The sequence below is a fragment of the Ornithodoros turicata genome, chromosome 9 (genome assembly GCF_037126465.1).
Source record: "Ornithodoros turicata isolate Travis chromosome 9, ASM3712646v1, whole genome shotgun sequence".
NCBI lineage: Eukaryota > Metazoa > Arthropoda > Arachnida > Ixodida > Argasidae > Ornithodoros > Ornithodoros turicata.
In genome coordinates this window covers 25,596,397-25,623,553 of record NC_088209.1, presented here as the reverse complement: position 1 = coordinate 25,623,553, position 27,157 = coordinate 25,596,397, and the positions used below count along the sequence as shown (strand labels likewise).

At 45.6% G+C, this 27,157-nt stretch overlaps 1 protein-coding gene across 1 annotated transcript in view; it reads right to left on the bottom strand.

Annotated features, from left to right (window-relative positions):
- Positions 1–27,157, bottom strand: part of LOC135368450 (protocadherin Fat 3-like) — a 213,163-nt gene that overhangs the window by 20,802 nt on the left and 165,204 nt on the right. Inside the window, exons 12-27 of the mRNA XM_064601731.1 lie at positions 24,402–24,575; positions 24,109–24,243; positions 19,001–19,171; positions 16,477–16,688; positions 14,301–14,430; positions 13,388–13,473; positions 13,165–13,249; positions 12,216–12,344; positions 9,853–10,164; positions 6,941–7,180; positions 5,176–5,539; positions 4,986–5,113; positions 4,743–4,867; positions 4,481–4,659; positions 1,573–1,811; positions 413–596 (exon numbers count right to left, since the gene is read on the bottom strand). Coding sequence (XP_064457801.1) covers positions 413–596; positions 1,573–1,811; positions 4,481–4,659; positions 4,743–4,867; positions 4,986–5,113; positions 5,176–5,539; positions 6,941–7,180; positions 9,853–10,164; positions 12,216–12,344; positions 13,165–13,249; positions 13,388–13,473; positions 14,301–14,430; positions 16,477–16,688; positions 19,001–19,171; positions 24,109–24,243; positions 24,402–24,575 — 2,893 coding nt within the window. The remainder of the gene's footprint in view (positions 1–412; positions 597–1,572; positions 1,812–4,480; positions 4,660–4,742; positions 4,868–4,985; positions 5,114–5,175; positions 5,540–6,940; positions 7,181–9,852; positions 10,165–12,215; positions 12,345–13,164; positions 13,250–13,387; positions 13,474–14,300; positions 14,431–16,476; positions 16,689–19,000; positions 19,172–24,108; positions 24,244–24,401; positions 24,576–27,157) is intronic.

The window sequence follows — 27,157 nt, the reverse complement described above, 5'->3', positions numbered from 1 at the left end:
TAGATAAGACAGACAGACAGACAGACAGACAGACAGACAGACAGACCAGACCAGACAGACAGATTACGACAACGATATATGTGCTGCTCATAGCTTCGTCATAAAAAAATCCGTAAACGATAAAAAGCACAGCCTGTATAATGATAGTATGCAATATCATTGACAAAGGCCTGGGACACTATGACACGAGGCTTCCGCGGACAGATTCCGTCGACTACAAATGTATTGGAACGCGCGAGAAATAATGAGGGGGGGGGGGGCGTGCGCGGAGATGTCTTCTGCCAAATCCGGGTCGCTCGTAACAAAACGTCTAAGCGCCTGTCGATTCGCGGCGAAAACTTCGCACACCAAGAAACAAAGTCCAGATTGTTGGTGCGAGTAAAGATGGATGCGATAGCGAGGAGGGACTTACAGTCTTTGGCTTGCACAAGCATGACGTATTGCTTCTTTCGGTCGTAGTCGAGGAGATTGATGGCGGCCGGATTTACGCGGATCTCGCCCAACTGGTGGTCGATCATGAAAGTGCCATCGTCGTTGCCGCTCGTAATGTCGTACGTGATCGTGTTGTTCTGAAGGTCCTTATCGGTTGCCGAAAGCTGCAAAGACAAAACAACGTGAGATTCGCGTGTCCTGTTGCAGCAGACGCTTGCACACCACAGCTGCTAGCGACAACGCATTAGTAGGAGAGAGATAACATTACACTATGGTGGTGTCTCACTACGTGCGGCGCATTATCATGTTACTGTTACCGCACATAATTAAACGAAGACCTGGCTTGCACTTCGATTGACTAAACAGGACTTCCCATAAACAACAAGGACATGAATGACGACGGGATGTGGTGTTTCACCGAGACATCAGTGATATGTAACATTTCTCAGGAGACCACCGATGTTTAGAGGGGCGGGCGAGTGCGGTTCTACCTGGGACACTCGCGGCTACATCCTGGTTTGCGGATCGAAATATAAAGTTTCCAAATTCGCGCGCCCCCGCGGTGCACGACGTTATCCACAGTTTATCCGCAAACAAGCATTCTCTGAAGACGTCTCCTAGATGGAGCCAGTGTCTTTAGCTGCTATTATTGGACAATTCTTGTGAATGATTTTTGTTCCTCAGCAGATTGTGTGCTGAGAGGTAAAAGTGTCACCTTTTTGTACGTATCCGCCCACAATTGCAATGACCGCGGATATAAGGAAGTACTCAATATCCGCGCGGATGCGATCGCGGATCTTACATGCGCGAGTACCGTCGATGTCATTCGCTCTCACCTCCACCTTTGCTTTAGCACAGGTACAGCATCTCCATTGCAGCATATCACGTCTCGTCTGACTACGTTCTTATCAGACGCACTATGTTTATTTCTAATGTGAACCATTAGTTCATTTGTAATTGCTTTTGCGTATTAGCTCACATAACAGCCTTTCAATTACTCGACTTAATTCATTCATCCATTCCGGTAGTTATGAGAGCAACAGCTCAGAGCAACATATCATGTAGCGTATGACATATTGCATATGCATTAAGCATTATGTACGTAAAACCACACGTTGCATAATAAAAAACAGCACTTGCCTTGATGATAACACGATCAGTGGCGTACTTCTCCAAGACAGATCCTTTATAGCTGGAGTGCGAAAATACTGGGGGATAGTTGTTGACCTCTTTCACGTAAACGACGACCTGAACGCCCAGAGTGTGGTTTTCCGGCACTCCATCGTCAGTCGCCGTCACAACAAACGCATATTCCGTGCGTGATTCCAAGTTCTTTTTCACAAACAGCTTTCCTGTGTCCTTTTCAATGCCGAAGTATTCTGCGGAGAGATACTTTGTTGTACCTTGGTTCCAGTTTCGTTCAGTAGCCGTCGAACAATACTGAGTGAAGCGACATGTTTTTTTGTTTTGTTTTTTTCATCAGGCTATCTAAGCTCGCCAATCAAATGTGCCAGTGTACATTTCAAGCCATGTCACAGGTGTTGCGAAGAGCAGTGTTTACGCTGGCTCGCCAGAAGGCGACATCACGCACAACATTGAAGCAGCTGGGATTGCGGGGTAGCCAACCGGATGCAAGTGATTTCGGTCAGTGCAATACCGGCTGCTTCCATGTTGCAGAGCTGCTTCCATGTTGGGGAGCAGTTGAACTGCTCTGCTTAACACCGCCAGTGGCACTGTTTTAAATACGGGGTTCGCTTATTCTCCATTCTCTTTGTACGTTAAAGCTCGACCAGTCTAAAATTAACTAGGACTGAGCTGCCTTCAGAACCGTATGTGTACACAACACTTTTCTATCTGCATTGAGTAATTGCTGTGCGCGTTTAACGGCTAACTTTTATCGCGCGCCGCCCTATGCCCGCACACTGAACCACGTATTTTACGTGCAATTGGTTTATATGCAAATTTCGGTTTACCGTTGCGCAGCCTATACCCTATTCAATAATACTTTCGCACATAGGAATAACTTACTGCCTTTCTGCTCACTGACGCATAGATCCGCGTGGCCAAAGCTTGTCCCCAGTATATCAACCTTGATCCGATACTAAACTTTATCGCCTTCTAAGCCCCTGCTTCGCTGGTAAAGTGAAAGTGTTGCCGCTTTATCACCAAGCCCGCGAGAAAAGTGAAACCAAAAAGAAAACATTGAGCGGTAACTGCCGAAAATGACAGCGAAATGGAGCAGCCGCTCCTGCTCATTGGCCCGTCAATCATAATGGCTTTCTCTGTGGCCATTAATCGTAGCCCAAGCTGTGCGAGAATTTGTCACTTTCACCGGGACGTCGGCTTCCAAACAAAAAGTCGCCTCGGCACGTTAACCGAACATCACAGGGCTACAGACGTATGACCTATCGACTCTCGGCACGATAGCGTTTTATACGCCTGGGAGATGAAAGCGAAATGGTGTTTCAGCTACTGTACAGCGAAGAAAAACGCGCCTGCATCAACTCCTAGACCAAACTGCAGGCATATTTGTTTTATTCGCCGTAAAAATCAGCAAAACATGCGCCAAATTATTATATATATTTTTAAAATGTGGTTTATTTCTTTCCAATAGAATTACGGCACTGGTGGTATCTCCTTTTTTTTTCCCCTTCTTATATTTAGCCACCAGAAGCCAATGTAGTTTATGGATCGGTTTAGGTAGAATTTCTTCCTGCCATATTTACTAGTGATCAAAGTTATGTTCATATTGTAATGTATTATGCACTAAAACGTCCATCTGGGCTTGTTGGTACCTCTTGGTTCGTACTCCTTTAGCGGAGTACAAACCGGGCATCGATGAGTTCCAAAGGTCTGCTACCTTAGCCAGCTACGGCCAGGAGCGGCCTATCCGGTCCACTCGCGGTGTACCAACAACTCAGCTAGCTGTTTGTCTGCAGTCACGCGGTATAGGCAATAAGTAACTTGTACGTTTTCGAAAGTTAGCGTAAAGCGGTGGGGAGCGTGGTCTTCGCAAGATTACTAGAATTCAAAATTAGCAAGTTTGGCCACGAGTTGTGCGGAGTTATTAGTTTATCACGGGGAGACTTATTAAACAGCTAAAAGGGACATACATACGCACAGATTCCACGACACTTTTTTGTTACATATATACATTATTTATAATTAGTTATTAGTTCGGCATTATTTTCACGTTAGTTTAGAATTCGAAATCGAGTTCGGACGGCAAAACGAAGAGAAGAGCCGAGCTCCAAGGCAGTCGTTACACCGTATAACTCTCAGACCCTTTCCGACGAGCGCGAACTGAAATGGCCTGAAATGACCCGAAGCGGCGATGCCACAACGGCGGGGCAATTACTCGTCTCACGCTCTTGTATACACCGTCCATCCATTCAGTACGGGCGCTCATTAAAGTCTACGGTCTCGTTAAGCAACCATGAGGCCCCATTGGCCCAAAGTGCCCTTCTGCATAGGAACGGCCTAAGTTACGATCCGTAGTTCTTGCTAGCTACACACATTGAAGTCAAAGTACCATTTGCTGAAGCAAAATAATCTTAAAAAATCCGGTGATGCAGACGTGGTGCGCGCATTAGTTATGCTTGCCAAGAAAGCCGGGGAGAGACGTACTGCTTGGTTGCTTCTCCTGCGTACAGCGCGTCGGTGCAGTGAAAGCACGCTTTACAGGAGACTTACACCGACGGACGGACGTACGCTTTGTCTGACTTTCACCACCCTTTCATTTTTATTTTTTTTAGAATGGGTTCTAAATTATATGTGTACAGAAACGATATGCTTTATTGGTAAGAAGCGTAGCCTAAAGTGACCGCTTGTGTGCTCCTCTAAAGCAGATAAAAAAAATGGGTTGGATATAACTAAGAAAAGGGGTCGTGATGAGCTACAGGTTATGCGGTTCAACGTAGTAGCTATACCCGGCTGTTGCGGTCGTGATCCCGCAATGTGATTAATGTAACAAGAATCACGGGTGTAATCACGAGTCCGGCGAGCGTTCCATTGTCGCACTTTTCTAGAAAAGGGGCGTTAGACTTACCAGCATCCCCATCAGAGACAGCATACACAACCCTGTTCCCGTCTTGATCCTGTGCGTGAATCTGGCCCACGCTCGTTCCCTTGGCAGCATTTTCAGCTACGTAGAAGTTATACGGAAGGCCAACGAATTCCGGGCTGTACTCGTTAATGTTCTGCACCGATATGATGATTGTCGCCGATCTGCGGTTCCGAAAAAGCACGATGCATGTTGAGAATACTAAAAGTCTCTCGTGTCGTACTTTGAGAATGACTTAACGGCTCACCCTGTCCTTGGTGGAGTTCCCCCATCGACTGCTGACAATACGAACTCGTGAGTATCGCTAGTTTCGTAGTCGAGTTCCGATATCAAGGTCAATGAGCCAGTAACGTTATTTACGAAGAACTTGTCCTGAAATAATGAAAAACAGGAGATTAAGTATAAGGTATGAAAAGTGTGGGAACTATGGCTTGGCCCTTGCCATATCATGACCAGGACTACTAGTTCTTAGCATAGGGAATGCGCTTACTTCCGAACCAGTTATGGCAAATTGCACGATCTTTCCATTTCTTCCAGCGTCGTTATCTTTGGCTTCATAGAAGGCAGGAAGCTCGGTTCCGACAGGGAGGCTTTCTGGAAGCTCGAGGGCAAACTTGTCTGGAAAATGATGGGACAAGTTTACGCACGCGTTACACATACGGCTAGAAAGTTACCAGTACCTTCTCCGAACGTAGGGGCATTGTCGTTAACATCCAACACATCGATGATAACCGGCACGGAAGTGTTGAACGGCGAGATCGAAAGCAGGTCCCTCGCTAATACCCGTAATCTGAACTGAACCTGGTTCTCTGGCGGATCCCTGTCGACGCTGTCCATGAGGACTACCTCGCCCGTGTTGGGATTAATCCAGAACTTTCCCAATTCGTTGCCCTCGGTGATCCAGAAGGCCACCTGCTGATCCCCTGGCTGCCGATGGAGGTTGGTCGCGTTCAGAAATCCAACTGTCTCGCTACGCGTTGTGTTTTCCCATATGCGGAAGTTGTACGAAGCTTGCTGGAAAGCCACCAGCTCGTCGTTGACATCCTGTAATTCGAAATTCCCCATGAAGGATACACTCGTTCGCAGTTCACGAAGTGAGCAGGATCTTACAGGAGCACGAGAGGCACCTCGAACGTGGATTTTTTTCTTCCGCGTGATGCGAGCGTACTACTTTCAGGGACTCTCACGCAAAATATTTCATGCGCGCAGCGGTGGCGAACTTTCCCGGCTCCTTCTTGCGTGTTGTGACGTCAGATAATACGAGCACTTTTATTGGCTGCCGAAAGCCGTCGGCTACAGCGTGGGAGCATGAGAACCGGTCGACTGCTGTGGCCTCAGACGTGGAACGCGCGGCACCGAAGCCAGTCGGAAAAAAGAAGAATAAAAAGAAGGAGAGGGAGGAGAAGGAGAGGGAGGAGGAGGAACCAGAAAAAGAAGACGCGCGCCTGAGCGGGCAAAAGACGTGACGTCGCAGACTGGCAGCCGAAGGATGGAGATTTACTGACCCGCGAGATTGAACCAAGATTGAACGAGATTGTACGAGATTGAAAGCTCGTATTTTTCTGCGAATATATGTCCCATGGCTCGTAATACTAATTTCTACTCCTCCTCAACTGTTTTTCTTTCGAGACCTTCCATGTTCTTATAAAGGAACTATGAGATTTCCCGAGCACCCCATCCATAAACGTTTTCTCGCCGAAAACGGTTCTTCCTATTAGGGAGCTCGCACACCAAACATTTACACCGACTAAAGCCCACCGTTTTACCACGCACGGTTGAAATCGACTCCGGACCTCTCCTCCACGTTCCTCCTTCCTCTCGCGTTTCCCCCCTCTCACTTCTTGTCTACTATGGGCGTGCTACTCTCTACGTTATTTCTGCTCACGGGGAACATAAAGGATCGTCGCGCCAATAGAGAATGCGAACGAAATTTGTTCGCTTCTCTTCGTTGCTGGCGTTGTTGACGCGTGCGTACCACCAACGTCACCTAGATACGGAAAGCCTGCTTAATGCCTCCCGTCACGCTTTCGCACATAGACATATAAAGTCAGTACGTCAGCCAATCGCCGCTGACGATTGGCTTTCTGCGGCTACCTCTGGCTCCCCATGTGGCTGCTGGCGGCTCGTCTCCACAGCTATGGCAGCCGAAGCACGGTCGTGATTGGCAACCAGGCTTCGTTTCTAGGTGGCGTTGGTACCACGGTGACGTCACGGGAGACGTACACGGGTACATTGCCAAGATTGTTCGCACGACCCTACTCTGCTCGCCAGGGCGGCACCGACGTCAGACGCGTAACCTTCGCTACTTTGTCTGAACTGGTCTAAACTATCCTGAGAGAGAACCGCTGGCTTGCCGAAGGTTAAAACTTCGGGTATATGATCAGAAACATAAATTCTGTCAAACAGAAACAAGAGAGAAATCTCTTTACGTCTTTCTCGACGTACCTGAACTTTTACGATGAGGTTCACCACGGGGTTTCCAGTGGACGCAGCGTTGGGGCCCTGGAAAGGCTTGATGTTGAAGGCCGCCACTTGGAGCACATATTCGGGTCTTGTCTCGAAATTCAGTCGTTTCGTCGTGGAAATTGTGCCCGTGTCTTCGTTAATGGCATATGCTTCGTCCTCGTTACCGCCAATGATGCGGTACTTCATCACGGCGTTGTCCCCAGTGTCCACGTCTTTGGCCTGAAAAATGGCAGAAACGCATCTATTTGGTTCACATGGAAGAACGGCATATCGTAACGTTTGCTCCGACGATTAAAACGGCAAGTCGGTAAGGACATCGCGAATCTTCTTGAATCTTCCATAGTAGCTATAGTAGCTAACAGAAGTAAAGTCGAAACTTCGATTCTGCTGTCTTCCAGTGGCGAATGTCTTACCCATAGAAGCGTGTACTAAGAACACAACATAACCATCGTTATGGTGAGCTACCCTACCGTCGTTCCAGAGTGTCGGCGCCGTAAAAGTAATACGATGGGAACCGCGAGGGAATAGCGCAGAAGGGAGAAATTAGGCAATTGGCAAGAAGGCCCGCGGCTGCGATAGGGGCATCGACTGCTCGCAACACAAGGGCTGTGTGTGTGATAAGCGCCGACTGCACTCATACACTCGCGCAGATAAAATAACTGCGACATGATATAGGACTGACAGTACGTTACGGGCAATGCCGCCAACGGAAGTCGACGGTGGGGCAGATTTGCTGCACGTTGGGGAATTCGTGAGAGAGAAGGGAACAAGGATGGGAAAATTGATGGCGTTGATGGAAGTGACATTAGGGGTTGGGGAGTGAGGGGTTGCGCCACTACAATTGCCTTCGGGCTGGAACGAAGGAAGGCCCACTAAAACGTATGCGTGTCATCGCCGGATATTGATTGATGATTGCGTTCGGGCGTAACGTCATTAAAAAAAGAAAGAGAAACAGGACTATCGCTCAAAACGGCATCGTTGTATGAGCCTCAGGCTCTTGGGATATAATGGTTGGGAGGCTCGTTTTCTTGCTGTTAACGAGATAGCGATGATTTTAATTTGCCAGGCGGAGTACACGCATCGTAGATTAGCTGGCTATGATTGGCGTAACATAGTAAGCGTCACGAACAAAGTTGAAAAGGAGGAATTTCATCGACACACGCCTCGACGAGGTGCCGATAACAGCTTATCTTCGTCTCCGTAGTGGATTGGATCATCAATCACTCTAACGTTTTTGTTTATATACGTACACGTTACCATAATCGTTTTCTGCAGCTTTCTTTTGCTGATGAACCACATAGCTTTACTTCTCGGGCTACATGTACGCGCGGGACATATGCTAAGAACGCAATGCTTTATATTCTTTTCTTTCAGTTATAGCAGGCTAGCCGTGTGTTCGGAAGAGCCAGTCTTCAAACGCCTAAAGGGGCAATCCTGGTCCTGCATGCAAAGTCTAGGAAGCACTATCAAATGATTTCTAATACTCTTCACAGCCTCAATGCAAAATATTTGATTACAAAATATCGCATGCGATTTTTCCCAAAGTCTTTTGTCTTCCGCCTTCTATCCGAAAAGGGGCCGCAACAAGTTATCTCGTGACTTGACTATAAATTGAAAGTGAAGCGTAACTTCCTGTCCCTGTTCGCGCTCCCGCGTCCCGCGTTGATGTGAAGCAGCAAGTAGCGACTGTCGAATTCGGAACTATAAGCCCTCCTCTGCATGATTAAAATACAATCGTGATCCATCAGCGTAATTCACGCCAGGACAGCTGACCGCCGGTCGCAGTGACGTGCGTATTGCGATATCACCACGTCCCCTGAGAACGTCACGTTCACGTGGTGCGTGACGTGCACAAGTACAAGCTGGGGAATCGCTATTTATTCACTCGGTTGAAAAGTACAAGGTTCTGTGCAGCGACATTTGCATGCAACATGTGAAGTTAAGCTGCAGTCGAATGTATCTAGTTTCAAAAAAAAAAGAAAATAGAAAAGAAAAACAATCAGGTTGTTCCGGAGTGTCACTCTAAGGGTGCGCGACATGCACCTTTCAACCTCTATGCGGTTCCCGATTTTAATTTAAAAGTCGTACAGCGAAAAGATATAAATTGTTCGGTTTGTGTCAAATATGTCTCCGTTGGTAGATCTGGGTGACTTCTAATGACCCATAATGCTAGAGTTTCGGGGCGGCCCCTAGAAACATTCATACAGTGCTCATGAGATCAGAAAATAAAATCATATCTCCTGCTTCGTTAACTTTTGTAGTCACGCGCAAAATAGAGATGCAAGAAATGAGAGTTCTAGCCATTAGGCACAAATACAATTTGCTTATCTAAGATCAATATTTCGTCCTCGTTGAGCATCTGCTTCCTACGCTATTTTTCATCGGCAATGGTTAGCCGAGAAGACGCCCTAATATTTCAGATTCGTGCTAGGTGCAGGATGTAACATGGAGACGTAAAGGGTACGCCGCCGTCAGACCTAACGCCAAGGCGTGGCCTGCGCAGACGGCAGCGCCACAGACGGCCGCCGGGTTTGAGAGTAGGTCGGAGCGCGCATGCAGTGAGCGTGAATGCCAACTGGTTGTAGATGCGATAACCGCCCAATCGAACATACCAAGCCGCTGTCGTCACGTGGTGCATGTCTCATGTCTTATACTGGACGCAGCCTCAAACCCAGATTCTGAAGCACCGCAGTGACGGCGTTCACTCAGGCAGGGCGCTGATGTGTTACAGTTAAGTATGACAGTGGTTGTACATAACATATAACAAGCTCTTAACCGAATGTCCCTGTCGTGCGTGATTGGAGAAACAAGAACGCAGAATGAACTGACGCAGAAGTATAACGAACAATATGGGTGCTACCCGAAGTAAAGCGTAAAAATGGCGATCATACCTGCAATTTGAAGATCTCTTGTGGCGGATCCTGTTCTTCCGGAACGTTCACAAAGAACGTGTCCCCGTCGAAGTAAGGCGGATTGTCGTTGATGTCCTCTACTTGAACAGCCACTGTCGTTGTGCCACTCAATTGAGGGATGCCTCCGTCAAAAGCGATCACCAAGAACTCCAGCTTGGGTTCAACTTCCCGGTCGAGGCTTCGGCGTGTCACGATGTTACCTTCTTCATCAACGTACAAGGCATTGTTAGCGTGATCGCCCAGAATTGTGTAGCGAATGGCGGCGTTGCGTCCGGAGTCCCGATCGATAGCCTTCAAACAGAAAGGGGGAAAATTGATGGAGGAGAGAAATAATGAAGAGGGGCACAATTTCGCTTTTCGTTCAGCGCCTTCATCGTGTCAGATGCTGAGAAATTGGAGCGGCTTTAATTATAAGTTTTCCCACGTTTGCGCCTTCTTGTTCGCAATCGTTTTTGTGTGACGTCCCTTTCACTAACGATGACGGTGGCGATAACGCCAACTTCATCCAAAGGTACAGTGTCGCATAATACTTCTGGTTTTCAGTATTTACCGAAAAAACACCGACGAACGCTAGCCGGTAGACTTTTTACGTTTTCGATTAAAACAATTATACACCGAAAATCACCGGAATGAGCGCTTCATTTCGTTCTTACTTCCTGCCACTTCATGTTGAACTGCTCGGTAGGGGACAAGGGAAATGGGGGTACCCATTTGTTGCGAAACATCATAGCAACAAAATGAGCGGTGTGCGATGTCGCCTGGATCCATTCACACGTATACCTCGCAAGTGATTAGAACAAGTTCCGATTTAATCTATTAGTAAAGTTACTGCGGAAAACCACCGGTTCGTGGTGAAACAAATAACAACCAATTTTTCGCACCCAGTTTATAGAAAATTAAACACCGGAAGCCATAATTATGCGTCAGGAACGCAATCACAAATTCTAACTGCTAATTTACGCCCTGTGAGGCCCACCGTGTTGGTCCCCGTCTCGGGGTACATGGTATAAATATAGAAAAATGCGGAATGTATTAAAATGTGCCACTTTAAAGCGACAACCAGGACTGGTACATAGTGAACTGCCGCACGGAGTGCACTCTGGCAGATGACACATGCTGTCAACTGGTGTACGACTGTGGGTGCTCGAACGCGTTCAGGAATTGAAAATACTTGTACAACATAGTAAAACCCGCACGCATATAACGATACCTTGGACAACGATCGTTGTTACCTTGACTGTCAAAAACCATTAAATTATGAATGACGATGTCATTAGATGTTTCAAGTACACGTTGTTTCAACAATATGTATAACAATAAAAGAACAACACTGAAGCTTTGAAAGTTTAGTATGCACAACGCTTCATCTGGTACCTGGTGAAGCGTGGTCCACCACGCGACAGCTTGTACATATCGAACTTAGAAACTTAGAAACATATCAAAGAGTGATATTAAACGGTAGGAACAACTTATTTATTTACACATGGTAAACAAGACTTTCGTGCACGAGACTGCACTTCTTCAGGAAGAAGTGCAGTCTCGTGCACGAAAGTCTTGTTTGCCATATGTGTAAATAAATAAGTTGTTCCTACCGTTTAATATGACTCTTTGATTTACTCACCACCGGCAACTTGACATCGCCTATTTTTTCTGCCAAACATATCAAACTTAGAAAGCTTCAGCGATATTTTTTTTATTGTTATACACTTCATCTCGGACTTGACTCTCCTTGTTACTCGACATTTGCCGACTTGTTTCAACGAAGAAAGGACTCGCGGACAACGATGGAGCTCGCTGTTTTAAGTACGCATATAGCGATGCCGGACGTCGTGCCGCTCACATAGCATGCAACTTCGGCGCTACATTTAATTTTCGCTGGCTATTAGCACGGCATACAAGACAATCCTTGAAGCTTTTACCCATCAACCTAGTTCAGCTTATTACTTGCCGTTTTCACTCGAAAGTGTTCAGCCGGCTCAGCGCACGTGCTCAATATCAACTAAATATTCCGCGATATTAACTATGACGTCGCCTGTTTATTCCGACATGGGATTTCGTCTACTAGACATTTTTGACAAATACAAAGTGGCAGGACGTTGACACCGCAGCACGGTGGGGACATGGATGGTCCTTTCACGTACAGTGAACCCTCGTTAATATGACCCCCGATAATCTGACATACGCGCTTTACGACCATGCTCCTGGAGAACAATACTGTGAGACATTTGCAAATCCCCCCGTTAACATGGCAATTCCGCACTGTGACCAAAATTTTCGAGAACGACCATGGTCATAATAACGAGGGCTCACTATATATTAGGTGAAAAAAAAAAAAAACTTACACGGATAGTTCCAACGGTGACATTTTCTGCGATCTCCTCGACCACAGAGAAGTTGTAGTAGTTGTGCGTAAAGACAGGTTGTTGATCGTTGATGTCCACGACGTGTACGGTGAGCGGAGATACTGCAGTCTGCATGCACAAAAGAGACAAGGCGCTACGGTGTTTAACCGCGAAGATTCCATCTTTCCATGGCACTGACTATAGCGCGCAAAACTTAACTGGTACCCCAACGAAGAAACAACATGATGGTAACCACATTTACCATATTTAACCATATTTCAAACCATATTTTAACCATATTTGATGAGTAACCATATTTAAAATCGCTAAAAAGTAAAAAAAAAACTGTGCTGCGTACGAATACGACGACACAAGACAAACACGACGACACAAGCACTGATGTAACTGGAGTAACTATCACCGTCGCATGCTTTTTTATGATGCTCCCAATCACTGTACAAAATATTTCAAGTAAATTCGCACGTAAATTCTGCTTAAAACTCACACTGGAATACAATTATATTCTCAAATCCAGCCGACTGCTCCATTTAAACCTATAAACACGCCAACAGGACTGTCCTCTTTCTGACAACGTCCGAATAAATACTGAAAACCGAAAAAGAAATCTTGGGGAAACTCTGGAGTCATTCTCTATTAATGCTCCACATGGATACATGAAACTTGAAACATCCACTAAAAGGTATAGCACGCAACACATCAAAAAGCTTCACTTCCTCTGTCAACGATTCGCGTCTTGTATCAAAATGTGTGGCTGCCAGAATCATCTCGTCCCTTTTTCCTTCTGCGCTGGCTCGATAACACGACATATTCTCTCTGGAGGCTAACAGTACGCCGTTTTACCCCACCCGTTCTAAAAAGATGTCCATCGGAAAGCCCAGTAAACAGGGACCAGCTCGGCCTCGATGATCTTTAATTCATGTCCACTTACGTTGAAACCGTCAGAGACTTGAACGAGAAGATCGTAGCTCTGCTTCTTTTCGAAGTCCAGCACCGTTCCCGTCGTTATCACACCACTGAAGATCAAATGGAAAGAAGCGATGTTACTTATCATTATAAGTAGGAGTCTGAACAATATCTCGTATAAGTTCGTTGTATAATGCGTACGCTCGTATATTAAGCGACGGGGAAGACTTTGTTGCGGCTGTACTCACGTCAACTGGTCCATCCTGAAGGTTTCGTCGTCGTTTCCGGCGATGAAAGAATACGCCAGGGCTGTGTTGGAGTCCAAATCACGCGCCTTGAAAACACGATTAAAGGTTTTAATATCGAAACGAATAACTGGTCATCCGATTCGAATTCCTAATCGAATATGAAATTCTATATTCGACTTATAGAAACGATGTCTCTTCCAAACCGAATATGTTCGTGCATTTCCGAAGCTGCACTCGAAAGCCAAAAAACACCAAAAGATAACGTATGCGGAAAATTAAGCGCTGCTTCATGCGAATATACACATGCGTATGTCACGCATTTATGCGCTATGTCCGTGGGAGGGGGGGGGGGGGGGGTGTTACAGGGGTTAGTGTAGACTCCCTGAATGTGCAAAGGGGGCGCAAAAAATTCCCATGGAGGCGCTCAGGTGCCGCGTACGAATAAAGTGTCATAAGCCCTCTTCCTGACTCGAACCCTGAATTTTTGGAACCCGGGCATGTATCATTGGTGGCAGTGGGGGGATGGATGGGAGAACCGGTTGGGATCTGGGGTCCCCCTGAATTCAGGACGTTGCGCCACCCCTGGCTGCATGTGTGCACCTGTTCAGTTCAATAACTATCCGCTTCAAGTGTTTATCTATTCACCTCGCATTTGATGAAGTTTTAGAGTGACTACTGACACGCCGAATGTAAATCGGCGTCAACGAAGCTTTCGGGCGAACATGCACGACTCCAAAGTAAAATAAAAAGCGGGCACGTATTGAAACACTGCAATATCGCAACTCCGTGAATTCAAAGAGCGGCAGACTCAAAGGAGAACGCGCGTCATGCCAAGGCACGTCCATGCCGCATCCAATGGAGAAGGCGGCATAACGAAGCAATCCCTCGAGCGAGGACTACATCATGCACTTACCGAAACTTGAGTGACGAGAGCCCCCGCGGGTAAGGATTCTCCAACGTGAGCTTCATAAGGAGCTCCCACAAATTCAGGAACGTTATTGTTGACGTCTGTCACGTTCACGTGAACCACAGCCACTGCAGTTCTGAAAACGAATGTGTATTGAGTTAAGTGCAAGCCGCCTTTTAATGAGTGTGCCTGTGCATCAGCGTGTGCGCGCGGCTAAAAATAAGTGCAGTAAAGAGGCGATGCTACATATAGCGCCTACAGTCCTGTTTCGATTCGAATGGATGTTTATTCCAAACCGCATATATTCCAATAGTTCCGAAACGGCACACGTAAGGCGGAAAACGGCACAAGAGATGGTATAAGACAAAGCGAGCACTGCCTCATATTCTGATCCGCATGAATACACCGCGCGTACACCTTGTACATATGTTCCTGCGTGAACTCTGAACATGCATCATCATTCACCATGTTCTCCCTCTCAAGGAATGAGATAGGGTACCGCCTCGGCGGCGAAACATCCCACTATATCGTCATCACATATTTTTTGTTGTTAATATGTTAATATCAGTACACTGTCCAGAGGTACAACTATTTTGGTTTCATTCTTTTTTTCTTCAATTTTCTTTTTATTTTATTTCACTTCCGGATACAGAGATGTGGTTCAGGTACGAAAGGCGAGGCCTGACGTGGTACCTGAACCATCAGCAGTCGGTATTGCCCCTATTTAGCGCGAAACATGCAAATACATCAAATGCATGGGGGGTCACATTTCACAAAGGTGAAAACGTAGGTGATTTCTCAAAAAACACAAAGATACAAAATCCCGTACAATGCTACAGAAATCGGTACACGTGCAATAATACCCAAGAAATGATACCAAACGGATGAATGGCTCCAAACTATCGCATTTTTCTGCACTGGTACTCGTCTCCTTAGCAATAGACGATTTCAGGAAATTCCAGTGCTCCTTGCCCACGCATTGCATCCTGGGAGATTATTGTCATGATGAAGGGAGAATAGCCCTTGATATTTTGTGTTCGACTACCTAGACACCTCGTGGACAGTGGGTCGGGAGAGGAGAAATCAAAACACGGTCTGGAGCTCTGGACACCTTCAGAGAGCAGAAGGCCTGCGCCCACGTGACACAGCATCACACAGGAAGGCCTGCTGTGGACGCTGCTAGGACGTCAATGAAAGAGCGAACAAGAAGAAAGCTCGGAATGCTAACATGTTGTCGCGATCTCATTAAGCAGGAACTGCCATTCAGACAAATTTCATTAGATATCTCCATGTGGCACCGCACGAATGACATTAAGAATTAAGGCATTAAGCGTTCAATGTAATTTTTAGCAGGTATTAGTCTGCTACTCTCACCACTGCGAGGAGAATGAAATTTGTTATCTGCAAGATGCTCTCACTAGGACCTCTGTTATAGTGTTAGGGAGTGCAGTGGAGAATGGAAGCCTAACGGAGGGAAGAAAACACATCAGAGCGATCCGGAAAAACAACGACGAAGGAGAAGAGCGCGCGGAGACACGGCGGATCAGAGGGACCTCTCCTGGAACGTTTGGAATGCAATATCAGCGCAAGATTCTATCGTTCAGTTGGCGCTGTCTCCCTTTGTCTCGATGCACGCGGTATGGAGATGTACGTGCAGTTGGTTAGCGACACCCGCCTTTTACTGAACGGCAGTTGCCGGGGAATTTTTGTCTCTTTCGTTCTTGACGACAACGAAACAATATTGCTTTTGCTGCGAAAGTGAATCGAAGTTTGGAAACTGTTCCCCGTTTTAGAAATCTAGAAAGGGAGCGCGCAAAACGATTCGACGCGAAAAACGCATTTGTGAAGGGTAAGGAAAATACGGTAAGGTAAAGAGAGATAATAAATATTAGTACATATATTAATGGATGACAAGACAATTAACGAGCTTGATGCGCCATTCGTGTGACTGTAGTTATAAAATAATAATTGCTATTATTACTGTAGTTATAAAGTTTACTGCCATCAGGCCAGCTTGTTTAAAGTTCGTGCCAGACGCTCAAAGTGTACCAGCTAAGCTCACGTTCGCATTAATAAAGACTAGTAACGGCCTACAGACGTTTCACAAAAGCCCAAACTTTCTCTCTGTTGTGCCCGTGCTAAGGACTGTTTTACATTGACGCCTATAGAGTTGAACACATACCTCCTTTCATGTACGCTCCTTGCGCTGTCCGATGCGACGACGAAAAAGGTGTAGCGTTCCGGCTTGACAGCAATCTGAGCGAAGCGGCTTTCCACGTAAATGGACCCGTTAAACGGGTGCACCCCGAAAGGCACACTGGAACTCAAGGTGTCGTTCTGCTTGTAGAACACCACGCGTCCGTTGTCACTCAAGTCAGGGTCCAGTGCTATCACCTGTGGGAACAAGCATCTAATATATTGTTTCCTGTTGGAGGAAGTACACTTTAACTACCAGTTCCCTTTCATCAAAACATTATTCGACAGCTGCGTACATATATATTTTATCCATAAACATTTTCCGACGGAACACACGTACGTTAATGGCACACATAGATAATACAGCGTAAGTGCAGGCAAGCTGGTGGATAAATTGCATAGCTGACGAAACCTGAGCTTGGGCATTATCGGCGGCGAGACCCTCACTAGGGTCATCTAGGGTGCCTAATACTAGCTCCCTCTGTGCAGAAGGAGCTAGTATTGAGGCACTCTATAGGGGAGCCACTGTGGCGCCTCTTGGTGGGGACCCTCGTTTCGGTTTCGTTTCTGTTACTTAAAGTAAAAACTGTCATATTGGAGTGAAAATACGACTTACTTGGAACATATATATATATATATATGTCGTTTTCGTCATGCATTATCAGGAAAGATCAACGTTGCACAGCCTCTTACACGTGTAATGCCTTGGTACGCAATGCACTGTGGGAATACTACCCGGGTAATATCCCCACGACACGGTTCGTTCTGTGAACACCAGGGGGCGACTCCCCGTGTGTGTGTGTCTGTCGTTATCTTCCTAGTGCTCAAGCTCAAGTTTCGTATACTATGGAATTAATGGTACTCGATTGTAGCTTCGCGTGCTGCCAAAAGCACGGCGGCAAATTTCGATAAAAAGTGTCGACAAAATGTCTAGTCGTAGCGTCCTCATCCGAAAGTGTTTACTCCTGGCAGACTAATATTATGTAACACACATATTTCCCCGAAATGTGACGAAGTGTGAACGCGTTACGACTTGTAACGCGTTCGTTCTATCATTCCCAAAACTCAGGAGACGCTGGACGCAGCCTTCACGACATGCATTGCCGCGACAGACGTTCCATGTAATGTTAAAAAAATAGTACTGCAACGTGGGTAGGGTGTTTTTAAAAGCTGTTAGAGGGGTTGCATAACTGTGTGAGTTAGCGGAAGGTTCGCCGATTTGTGCGCGCACTTGCTAATGTTTTTGACGTGTAATTATACGAACAGGGACGTCGATAATGTTAGCGGACAAATATCCAGACAAAAGAATAAGAAGACAAAATCTAATCACCATTAAACTCAAGCTGATCCGCGGCATATGTGAGGACTGTCTCGCAGGCAATGGGAGCGTATTATGAACGAAATGCAAAAAGAAAAATGAGGATTAATTCTCGAGGAGCGCTAATTAATACAGCCGATGCAATTCCACGAGGAAAATGCTGTGCTCCTAGTTTACTAAATACCTTCTGCTGAACGCGAACAATGCAATGAATATCGTCTGTGGAGTTGGGACAGCGCGCTGTCGCGGAAGTGTAGCAGACGAAAAAGGAAGAAATACAGCGAGAGTCTCTAGTGTTCAAGAATATTGTAGCAGTGCAGACTTAATCCACGAAGCTTTCGCTCTAAAAAAATAATAATTAGAAAAAGGAAGGAAGAAAAGATCAGATCGACGACAACGACAGAGCTGTTTATTTGAGGAAGGTCACGACAATGACTTCTGTACAGACGCCGAAATCACGCAATGCTGCGACGTTTTGTCAGTAATATGTATTACTCAACACTATCATTCCGCCATCCTTCATATTAAAGCTTCAGTTTAGAAATCAGGGATTTTGAACAACTGGGGTATTTTAAACGATGGATTTTTAACGGTGAGATATCAGACTACTGATAACGACTGTCTATATGCAGTACAGTGCTGATGGAACGACGACTAGGTGATACACCCCCTACATTCCGCAAGCATCCCCCCAAAATTAGATGATGATGATGATGATGATGATAATTAGGGTTTATTGCGCAAAAGCTACCAAGGCTATAGAGCGCCAAGCAATGGTATGTGCAATGGCAAAAGTAAAATCAGAGATGATTATTTAAGAACTACCGGAGACAGTTACCACATATGATAAAATGACTAAAATAACAGTATGAGATCACAAGAGACCAATTAGCTGGATGTCCTTGAAATATTTATACACAGCCAAAATTAGAGTCCAGGGAAAATCCCTGGCCCTGTTGATTGTGGTCCGCCGCCGCCACTTTTTCGTTGTTTCCTCCTAAGCACGTGACGCCAACGTCACAACCAACGTGACTCTCCGAATTGACCAATCTGCATCGCGCGCCTTTTCTCTTTCCTTGGCTTTATCTCGCGCCAAGGGAGAGAAGGGTTTCGGCGATGCGACGTAAGGGACAGGATCTTCGCGAAATTGATCACTGTAGAAGAGAAAGGGATCCGAGTAACGTGTACATACCGATCCGATGATGGTCTGTGGAGGGTCAGTCTCAGTGACAGAGAAGACGTAAACGCCCTCAGGGATGAACTGGGGATTGTTGTCATTGGCGTCCAACAAGGATACCTCTACCACTGTTGTACTGGCCTTCGCCTCGGGGTTCACATTGGGCTTCCTCTCCAAAGCCAGGACCTGAAACGTACAAGAAGAATTACTCATAATAAGGTTCCCGCCCTCGTTCAAGATTGCAAGTAGGATAACAAAAAGCCTCATCGTGTACATTTCGTTTACCGTACCCATGTGAAAAGCCATTAAGATAAAATCAAAAGGATATGAACCATGCAAATATGCGGTGACATATGAAAGGTTGAAATATAGCATTCGCGGAACAGGCCACATAGCTGGCACGAATCGAACCCGCATCTCTTGATTGCGGGTCAAGTGCGCTAACCACTACGCCACGCTGGCGCGCCAGTGACACGCCTCCTCTGCCAGTGTGGCGTAGTGGCTAGTGCACTTGACCGGCAACTAAGATGTACGGGTTCAATTCTTGCCGCTGTCTGGCTGTTTCGACGACTGCCGTATTTGAACCTTCCATTTTCTTAGGCGCCCTGAGCCTTGTGTTGTGTTTGCCAGTTTGTGTGTTCTAGCCTCAGAACAGTCGCTTTCCATCATATTCACAGGATGACCGCCGATTTTATCCCGTACCATCACTTTCATACTGGCGTTCGTAGAAAATTTCCATGCTGACGAAGCGTACGTGTCATACAGCAAACGCAATAACATTAAGAAATATGCATATCAGTACACGTCGTCATGTTATCTTTTTTTAATAATATTAATAATATGTTTATTCGTGCCCAATAAAAGCCACGGGGGGGGGGGGGGGCATGGTATTGGCGCACACATACATTTACAGAAAAGTACAATTGATACAATAAAATTAAGCTGAAATTATTGGCTTTCGATCAGATCATTTAGAAATTAACGCAGGTTTTCCGCAGACGCTTTTAAATGTATCTTGTGTGTATCACCGTGTTCGTGAGACCATAATTGGTCGACGACCTTGAATTTCAAATAACTTGTAAGAGTTCAACGAAGTTCAAAGGGCGACGAACACACGAGAAGGGTACCAAATAATGACAGAAAGTATATTTCCTCTATAGTAAAATACTTCTTCCCTTCTTCGTGATTGAGAGCTCCTTCATGAGCTTAACTTACAGCCTTGAAATCCGATACGCTTTTGCTACACTCTTAAAAATGAACTTCACCACATAGCACGCTCCTAGCCAACCATCACCCCGAATGACAACGTTCTCGCCTTAGATTTGTTGAAAACGGGAGGAGGAGCCTATTTTGTGCCGTGCATAATGGACACAAAATAGGCTCCTCCTCCCGTTTTCAGCAAGTCAGGGGCGAGAACGTTGTCATTCGGGATGATGGTTGGCTAGGAGCGTGCTATGTGGTGAAGTTCATTTCTAAGAGTGTACACTTGCAGATACATTTCAGATACAGTTCTCTCAGACAAAAACTCTTGTTCCTATTGGTTGTAATAGCTAACTCTACATCCCGAAAGGTAGTGCGCCAATGTCGAACCTATACATTGTTAAAACAGAACTTCACCTCATTGCATGCTCCTAGCCAACCATCATTCCGAATATCATTCTGTGTCATGATTTCTTCAAAACAGGAGGGAGGCGCCTATCTGGGACAAGATAATGTGTCCCAGATAGGCGTCTCCTCCCATTTTCAACAAATCAATACACAGAATGATATCATTCGGAATGATGGTTGGCTATGAGCGTGCTACGTCGTGAAGTTCTGTTTTAACCGTGTAGGACAGGACAGAGCTGCTGGACAGAGGCCCTGTGGGCGCCATCTGGTGGGTTGACGGGATACATTTCGCTCGAAAAAAAAGCTCGAAAAAACTTCCAAACGAAAAAGCATTAAGTAATTTGGAAAACCGGAAACGGCAAAAAACGAATCGGCGCAATTGGAATTCCCCTGCCGTAAGCGAATCTTCATCCTTCGACGTCATCCATTTCACAACCGCCTTGTTTCAAGTCCCGCAGACTATACTTCCATCTCCTGCCTGCGAAATTTATGAACGATGTCTGCAGAAGAAAGAGAGCCACCGCTCGAGACCCTTTTTGTCCATGTGTGCTTTGGCAAATTGCACCGCATACGGCGCAGAGCATGCTTATATGAGGAACGCACTATGATTCTGGTTGATCCGGGCACCTGTCCTCAATCTGAGCGGCAAATAGCCCATTTTCCGGGATGGCCCATAATTTTCTTGCTCCGCAGGGCCTTCAGCTCAACTTTTATTGCGCGCCGTCACAGTTGAACCTCATACGAGTCGACTGGACTGTAAAGAAGCCGAACAGAAACCCGTTTCAATGTACGTTCGCTCCGCATAAAGTGTAAGTAGGTTGTGCTGTGCATTTTCAGCTGACATTTTTCGTGTTGTTTTTTTTTTTTTCTTTTTCTTCTGGGTAATAAGCCTTAGGGATACTCATTGAGGTATATTATATGTGGTCATCTTCCAGTGTCATTTTCTCTTGTGGTCAATACTTGAGCGTTCGGAAAACATAACCGGTGTCATCTGTTTGGTGTTATGGAAGGAAAAACCTCAAAGGATGAACACTACGAAGGAATTAGCGCAGGATCCAACGAGGGAGTCTACAGAAACAAAAAAGTATTAAGAAATCAAGAAAGGCTACGAGATGTGAAAGAAAAAAGGATCAGGAACGTTTTCTTTGAGTATATCTCCGAAACTCTACGCTATATGCTACGGTTCCATGTAGGATTTATTGCGGGAGAGTTTATGACTCCTAAAATTCTTCATCGTTCCCCAGGCAACGGCAGGGTGGGGGGGAAGAGAAAGAATCGTGAACAATGTTTCTTGAAGCGAAGACCGTACCTCAGACACACCAAGCCGCAAGATATAGTACACGATTTATTATGCGGTACGGAAGGGCGAGACGCCGAGCGGGAGAAAAACACGAACTGGCAGAAAGCTATGTATGAACATAAATGAATACAAAGCAAGTAGAATACTCTCCTTTCCGCATCGGCAGCTTCCGATTTTGCACTATTCGCCATCCAATCTTTTCCTTTTGCGGTCTTATGTCGAGAGCCTTAAATCTGTCATGCTATACTTACAAACAGAAGTAAAATGAAAGGAGCAGAAATGGGGAAAAGGATCCAAGTAGCATCTCTTCCATATGCCTGAACGAATTTTGCTTTTTCTATTCTTCCGCTGTTGGCAGCGGCATCGCGAAAATAATACGCTTTCCATTTTCCGAGCCGAACGCATTTCTCTGACTGAACACCGCATAATAGCATCCTATACGCCGCGTCGGGTCACTGAGCGCGCGTCTCCGTATGTGTGCGACCGCACGGGCGGCGGTGGTGGCCTGGATTCCCGTCAAAGAACATCGCACAAACAGGTGAAGACGCTTACTTGAAGTAGAACTAGGACGAGGGTCATAAACTGACAAATGTGAAATATACTTAACGTCAGTTTTTCCAGGGCGTGTCATTATTTTATCTCGTGAAAACCATAGAACATCCCAGCATGCATGCTGCGTTGCTTTTACATTTGACATTTGGGAAGGCGTCTCGTATATACCTGTTCACCGTAACCTCGCATGAAGTAGGCAACTTCAAGCGAACCGGTAGCCGGTAGAGTATTAAACATATACGCGTCACTAGCACAGGCTCACACTTGACCCGGGCGGGCTACAATAGAACGTAACCTGTGGGGAGGGAGAAGTAGTATGCAAAAAAAAAAAAAAAAGAGATTATCCGAGGGGGGGGGGGGAGAATGTTTATTAAAAAATAAAAAGCGAAAAAGGAAAGGTTAGTCACGCAAATACTTATAAAATAGAAAGAAAGAAAAAGAACAGAGTAAGTAAAAAGAACACAGAAAGAAAAGAGTGAGTAAACAACGTGATGTCACAACCCGTTCTGTCGGTTGATTATGCGGAGCTCTCGGACTCTGTGAACCTGCAATTGAGGCTTTCTCTCTCTCTCTCCCTTTCTTGCTCTCCTTTGTTTTTTTTCTTTTTTGTTGCTGTTGTTGAATATCTGAAGCCGTTAGGAAGAGCCAGCAACGAAAGCGCTGCCACCAATGACAGCTAAGGTTTGACAGCGTGATGGCATACAACGTGATATCTTGGTTTTAAAAAAGAACAACGTGAACAGTGTCGCTCGTCTGTTGGAAATCAAATTTGATGCGTCACGTTGATCAAATCATGTTTGTATCAATTTTTCTAGAAAAAAAATGGAAAGAAGACGTTACTTGTCCCCATGCTCCAGGTAGCTATACAAAAAGACGTCGGCAGCAACATCTCCTATAGGCAACTATCTTGTTACACCACCAACAACAAATACATGAACTGACGATGAATCAGGAAATTTTGCACTAATTTCTGGCTCACTACACCAGAGCACACACTGGTCAGTCTGTAATATGAAACAAGGAGGCGATGGGTGAACAATGATCCAAGTCCTTGGTATGTCGAAGACAGACAAGTAGAACAGAAGGTGAATACTGACTATTGAAGGACTATTGATGGACATTTAACACCGCTCGTGGTGTGTTCCTCAATCGATGATCACTCAAGCTCAAAGGACAAGCCAATCCAACTCTTCGAATAGTCCAGAGGAAAGCAAAAATGCATTTAATATGCAGCAACAGCCACCTATGATGTGAAGTCACACAAGACATTGTCCTGTCAGGATCTATCTTGTAATTTCCAGCAACCCTGTATCCACACGAGCGACTTCAAGAAGATGCGCAAAACGTCATAGCTTTCTGCTGCCACGTCATGTCTCGTAGTGCTCTTCAAACCATGAGAAATATCCTCTGGCTCAGCCATTAGACGCAGACGCCACCGTCCGTCCTGTTGTCTGCTCCTGTGATACGATACGATGTGATACGATGCCCCGATATTACGCGCAGAACTTCGTCCTGTGAGCAGATTTTCTATTTTTTCTTTCGCTAGAATATTCCGTAGGAATGTCGCTCGTCTGAATACACGGTGAAATGGAACTTTTGTTGACATAAGAACCTCTCGAACGCCTTGCGCTGTAGAGTAATGCCTAGAGGAAAAATTCCTTACCTTCATCCCAAGCTTCTCTACTTTCTCCCTGTCCAGCTTCGAAGGGTCCTTCACCCGAATCCAACCTTCTTTTTCGTCGATCATGAATCCTCCCGTTTCGTCGATCAGGTGATACACGAAGTCTGCATTTTCACCCTGGATAATGAACGTGTCTTAAATCACTTTTTTTTTCTTTTTGGGGAAACTCTCTGAAAAAATATGCTTGGTGTTTCGGACACCGCAAAATCGCCGTACGGTTGTTCATGTGCATCATCAAAAGAGAAATTGAATTGAATTGAATTGAAATAACTCACGGAGTCTCTGTCTATAGCGTGCACCTGGACGACGGTGAAACCCGGAGGCAGGTTCTCCATGATGGTGATGTTATACATGTCGTAATCGAACACCGGTACGTTGTCGTTGATGTCTTTCACCGTCACTTCCACCTTAGCGATGGCATACCGCAGGGAGTTGTCCATTTGCGTAGCCTGCGGGAGCAATGCACATTGTATCAGAAAGCGTAATCAAGACCACTAGAGCGATACCTTGTATGCGACTACTTGCACTCAATAAGAAAAAAAAAATAGAAAAAAGAATAGTGGGCTCTGTTTGTTGGAACGGTCCGCGAGGCTTTGGGCGTATACTGCGTATAAGGGGTGATTTTCGTGAGGGCTTCATTTTCGCGAATTTCGAGAATTATAGTTTTCAGCGAAATTAAAGTCTCGCGAAGTAAATGATTCCCCTCCGAACTCTGTCGTCCAGTATCAACGTACCGGGAACTTAAGGTCCCGCGAAACATTCCCCAAATGCGCCTCCATGCGATTTCGCCAATTATTAGGACTGCGAAATTAACCGCTTATACATTAATTCACTCTCGTGACTTTTAATCTAATTCTATCAGTTTCCGTCGTTTTATCGGCCAATGCAGCTAATTTAACCCTTACACCGTGCCGTAACTCCAAAACGTTGCATGAAATTTCTTAATGGGGCACTAAAGAGCAAACATTTTGTCCTCGCGAAACGAAAGGTGCAGTTACTTCGACAACAATACAAAAGTAACGGGATTGATCCGTTGCGTCGTTCGTCCGCGAACGGAACCGCAGTTTTAATTTCCTTCCCTCCTCCTCAAAAAGGACGCTAGTGCGGAGCGGCCTGTCGTTGGTCTCCTCAAACGATGAGAAATCGTTGCGCTTTATTGTTCCTTTAAGTGTGAGCACCTAAAAGATCGGAAAGACGAAGGTTCTATGCCTGAGAAATGAATAATTTTACTCCTTTAAGAGACTAGATGCGGTGCCAGAACCATTAGTCTCTCTTGGGACTAAATGAGTGGCAGCGGGGACGACATTTCACGCTTTGACGTCACACTCCTGTGTACGTAATTTATGTGCGTAAACGCTGTGAGCTAAACAGATATGCACTCTTGCGTCAAATTTTTCGACAAGGAAATTTAATACGGGCAACATTGTGACGGAGTTGTCAACAATTTCGCGTTCGGCTCTACGACGGCAAAAGTACATCGCATGCGCATAAGAGTGGGTCTAAAACGAAAATAGTCAGCCAGGTAGCAACATCTCCATATTTTTTACATCTCAATCAATCAATCAATCAGCCACGAACCCATCAGGGGCAGCACTGTTTCTTGGCGGATCGGGGATTACTCCGGGATTACTTCCGACGCCATATTACGACGCCAACATAAGCTGCCTGTCTGCTGCTCCCTGTGGTACCTTTAAACATAAATCCATACAGGAGGCTTTCTGATCGTTCCTCTCATAGAAACAAAACGTTCCACTATTTCTTCCTACGTCAACGCCACACCACCCGTACGTGACAACCCAAGTCTCATCTTGCCCCGATTACGGCCAATAATAGAAGGCGGAATCTGCTAGAACATTCACGTCCATGTGCCGACATCACTCACAGAGTATCCCTTGGTGCAAGTAAAGGCAGCACACGGCCGATTGCGTACATTTGCCATGTTTGCAGCGCGCTAGGCCAAACAAACAACGCGCCCTCCATCTTGTCGCTTCTCGGCCAAAATGTTTGCCGTGCCTGTCTACCTGACCGTTTTATCCCTCGTCGCCGCCGGAGAAAGTGTCAGACATGCGTCAAGAAAGGCTGTACAGCCGAGGTCGCGCTGTAATTTGCTTCAGAGGAAGAAAGAGACTGCCTTGTGTCTACAACCTAGCTCACGAGCCCAGTAAGTGTGTATAGAAAAAGAAGTGAGTGACTGACTGCGCGATGGGGGTTACTTTATGTTCACGTTGAGATAATACATTTTAGCAGGCTATACAAGTACACCGCTTTGTGCAAACACTACTTTTCAACAGGATTAAAAAATTTGAGTGAGTGAAAAATAAAAAGGATATGGAAGATTTGGCAACACCAACGTGGGTGGAGGGTACTCCAAACCGCTCAAACTAGACAAAATTTAAATCAGATCAAGTAGATTAGATAGAAATTAGGTGAACGAAACAGATCAATACAGCAATACATATAGTTGAAGAACGCTTACAGAAAACCAATTGAAATACGGCAGTCGTCGAAAAAGTCAGTCAGCTGCGGAAAACCAACCAAGCATCTCTCGATTGCCGGTCGAGTTCTTTCCACACAGAAAAAACGCAGAAGACAGCACAAACAGGTTACAGAATTTACATAAAATTCCCTTTTGTAATTGTGGAAAAGGTATAAGATACTATATCTGTTTTCGTAATTGACTCTTGACTTAAGTCAAGAGTCAATTACGAAAACTAAATTCCTAACCAGAACACATACACACAAAAGAAAACGTCAAAGTTCTGGCTAGTACGCTGAAGTAAATTAAAAATTCGAGTACTTCGCATACATGACTTTTTGTGGAATTATTTCTTGCACTATTTCTGTGTTTTATGAATACTGTATTATCGGTATTGCAAAACGCCTCCTGTTTGTTTAACAGTTCTTTTCTTTCACTGCTTCCTTTCATTTCGTGTTAGCGCCGCGAAGCAACTATAGCTATGAGCAACGTACAGACGTGAACGGATGGAGAGAGAACAGCAGGAAGGAGCGCGGGACGGGGGTTACTATGCGT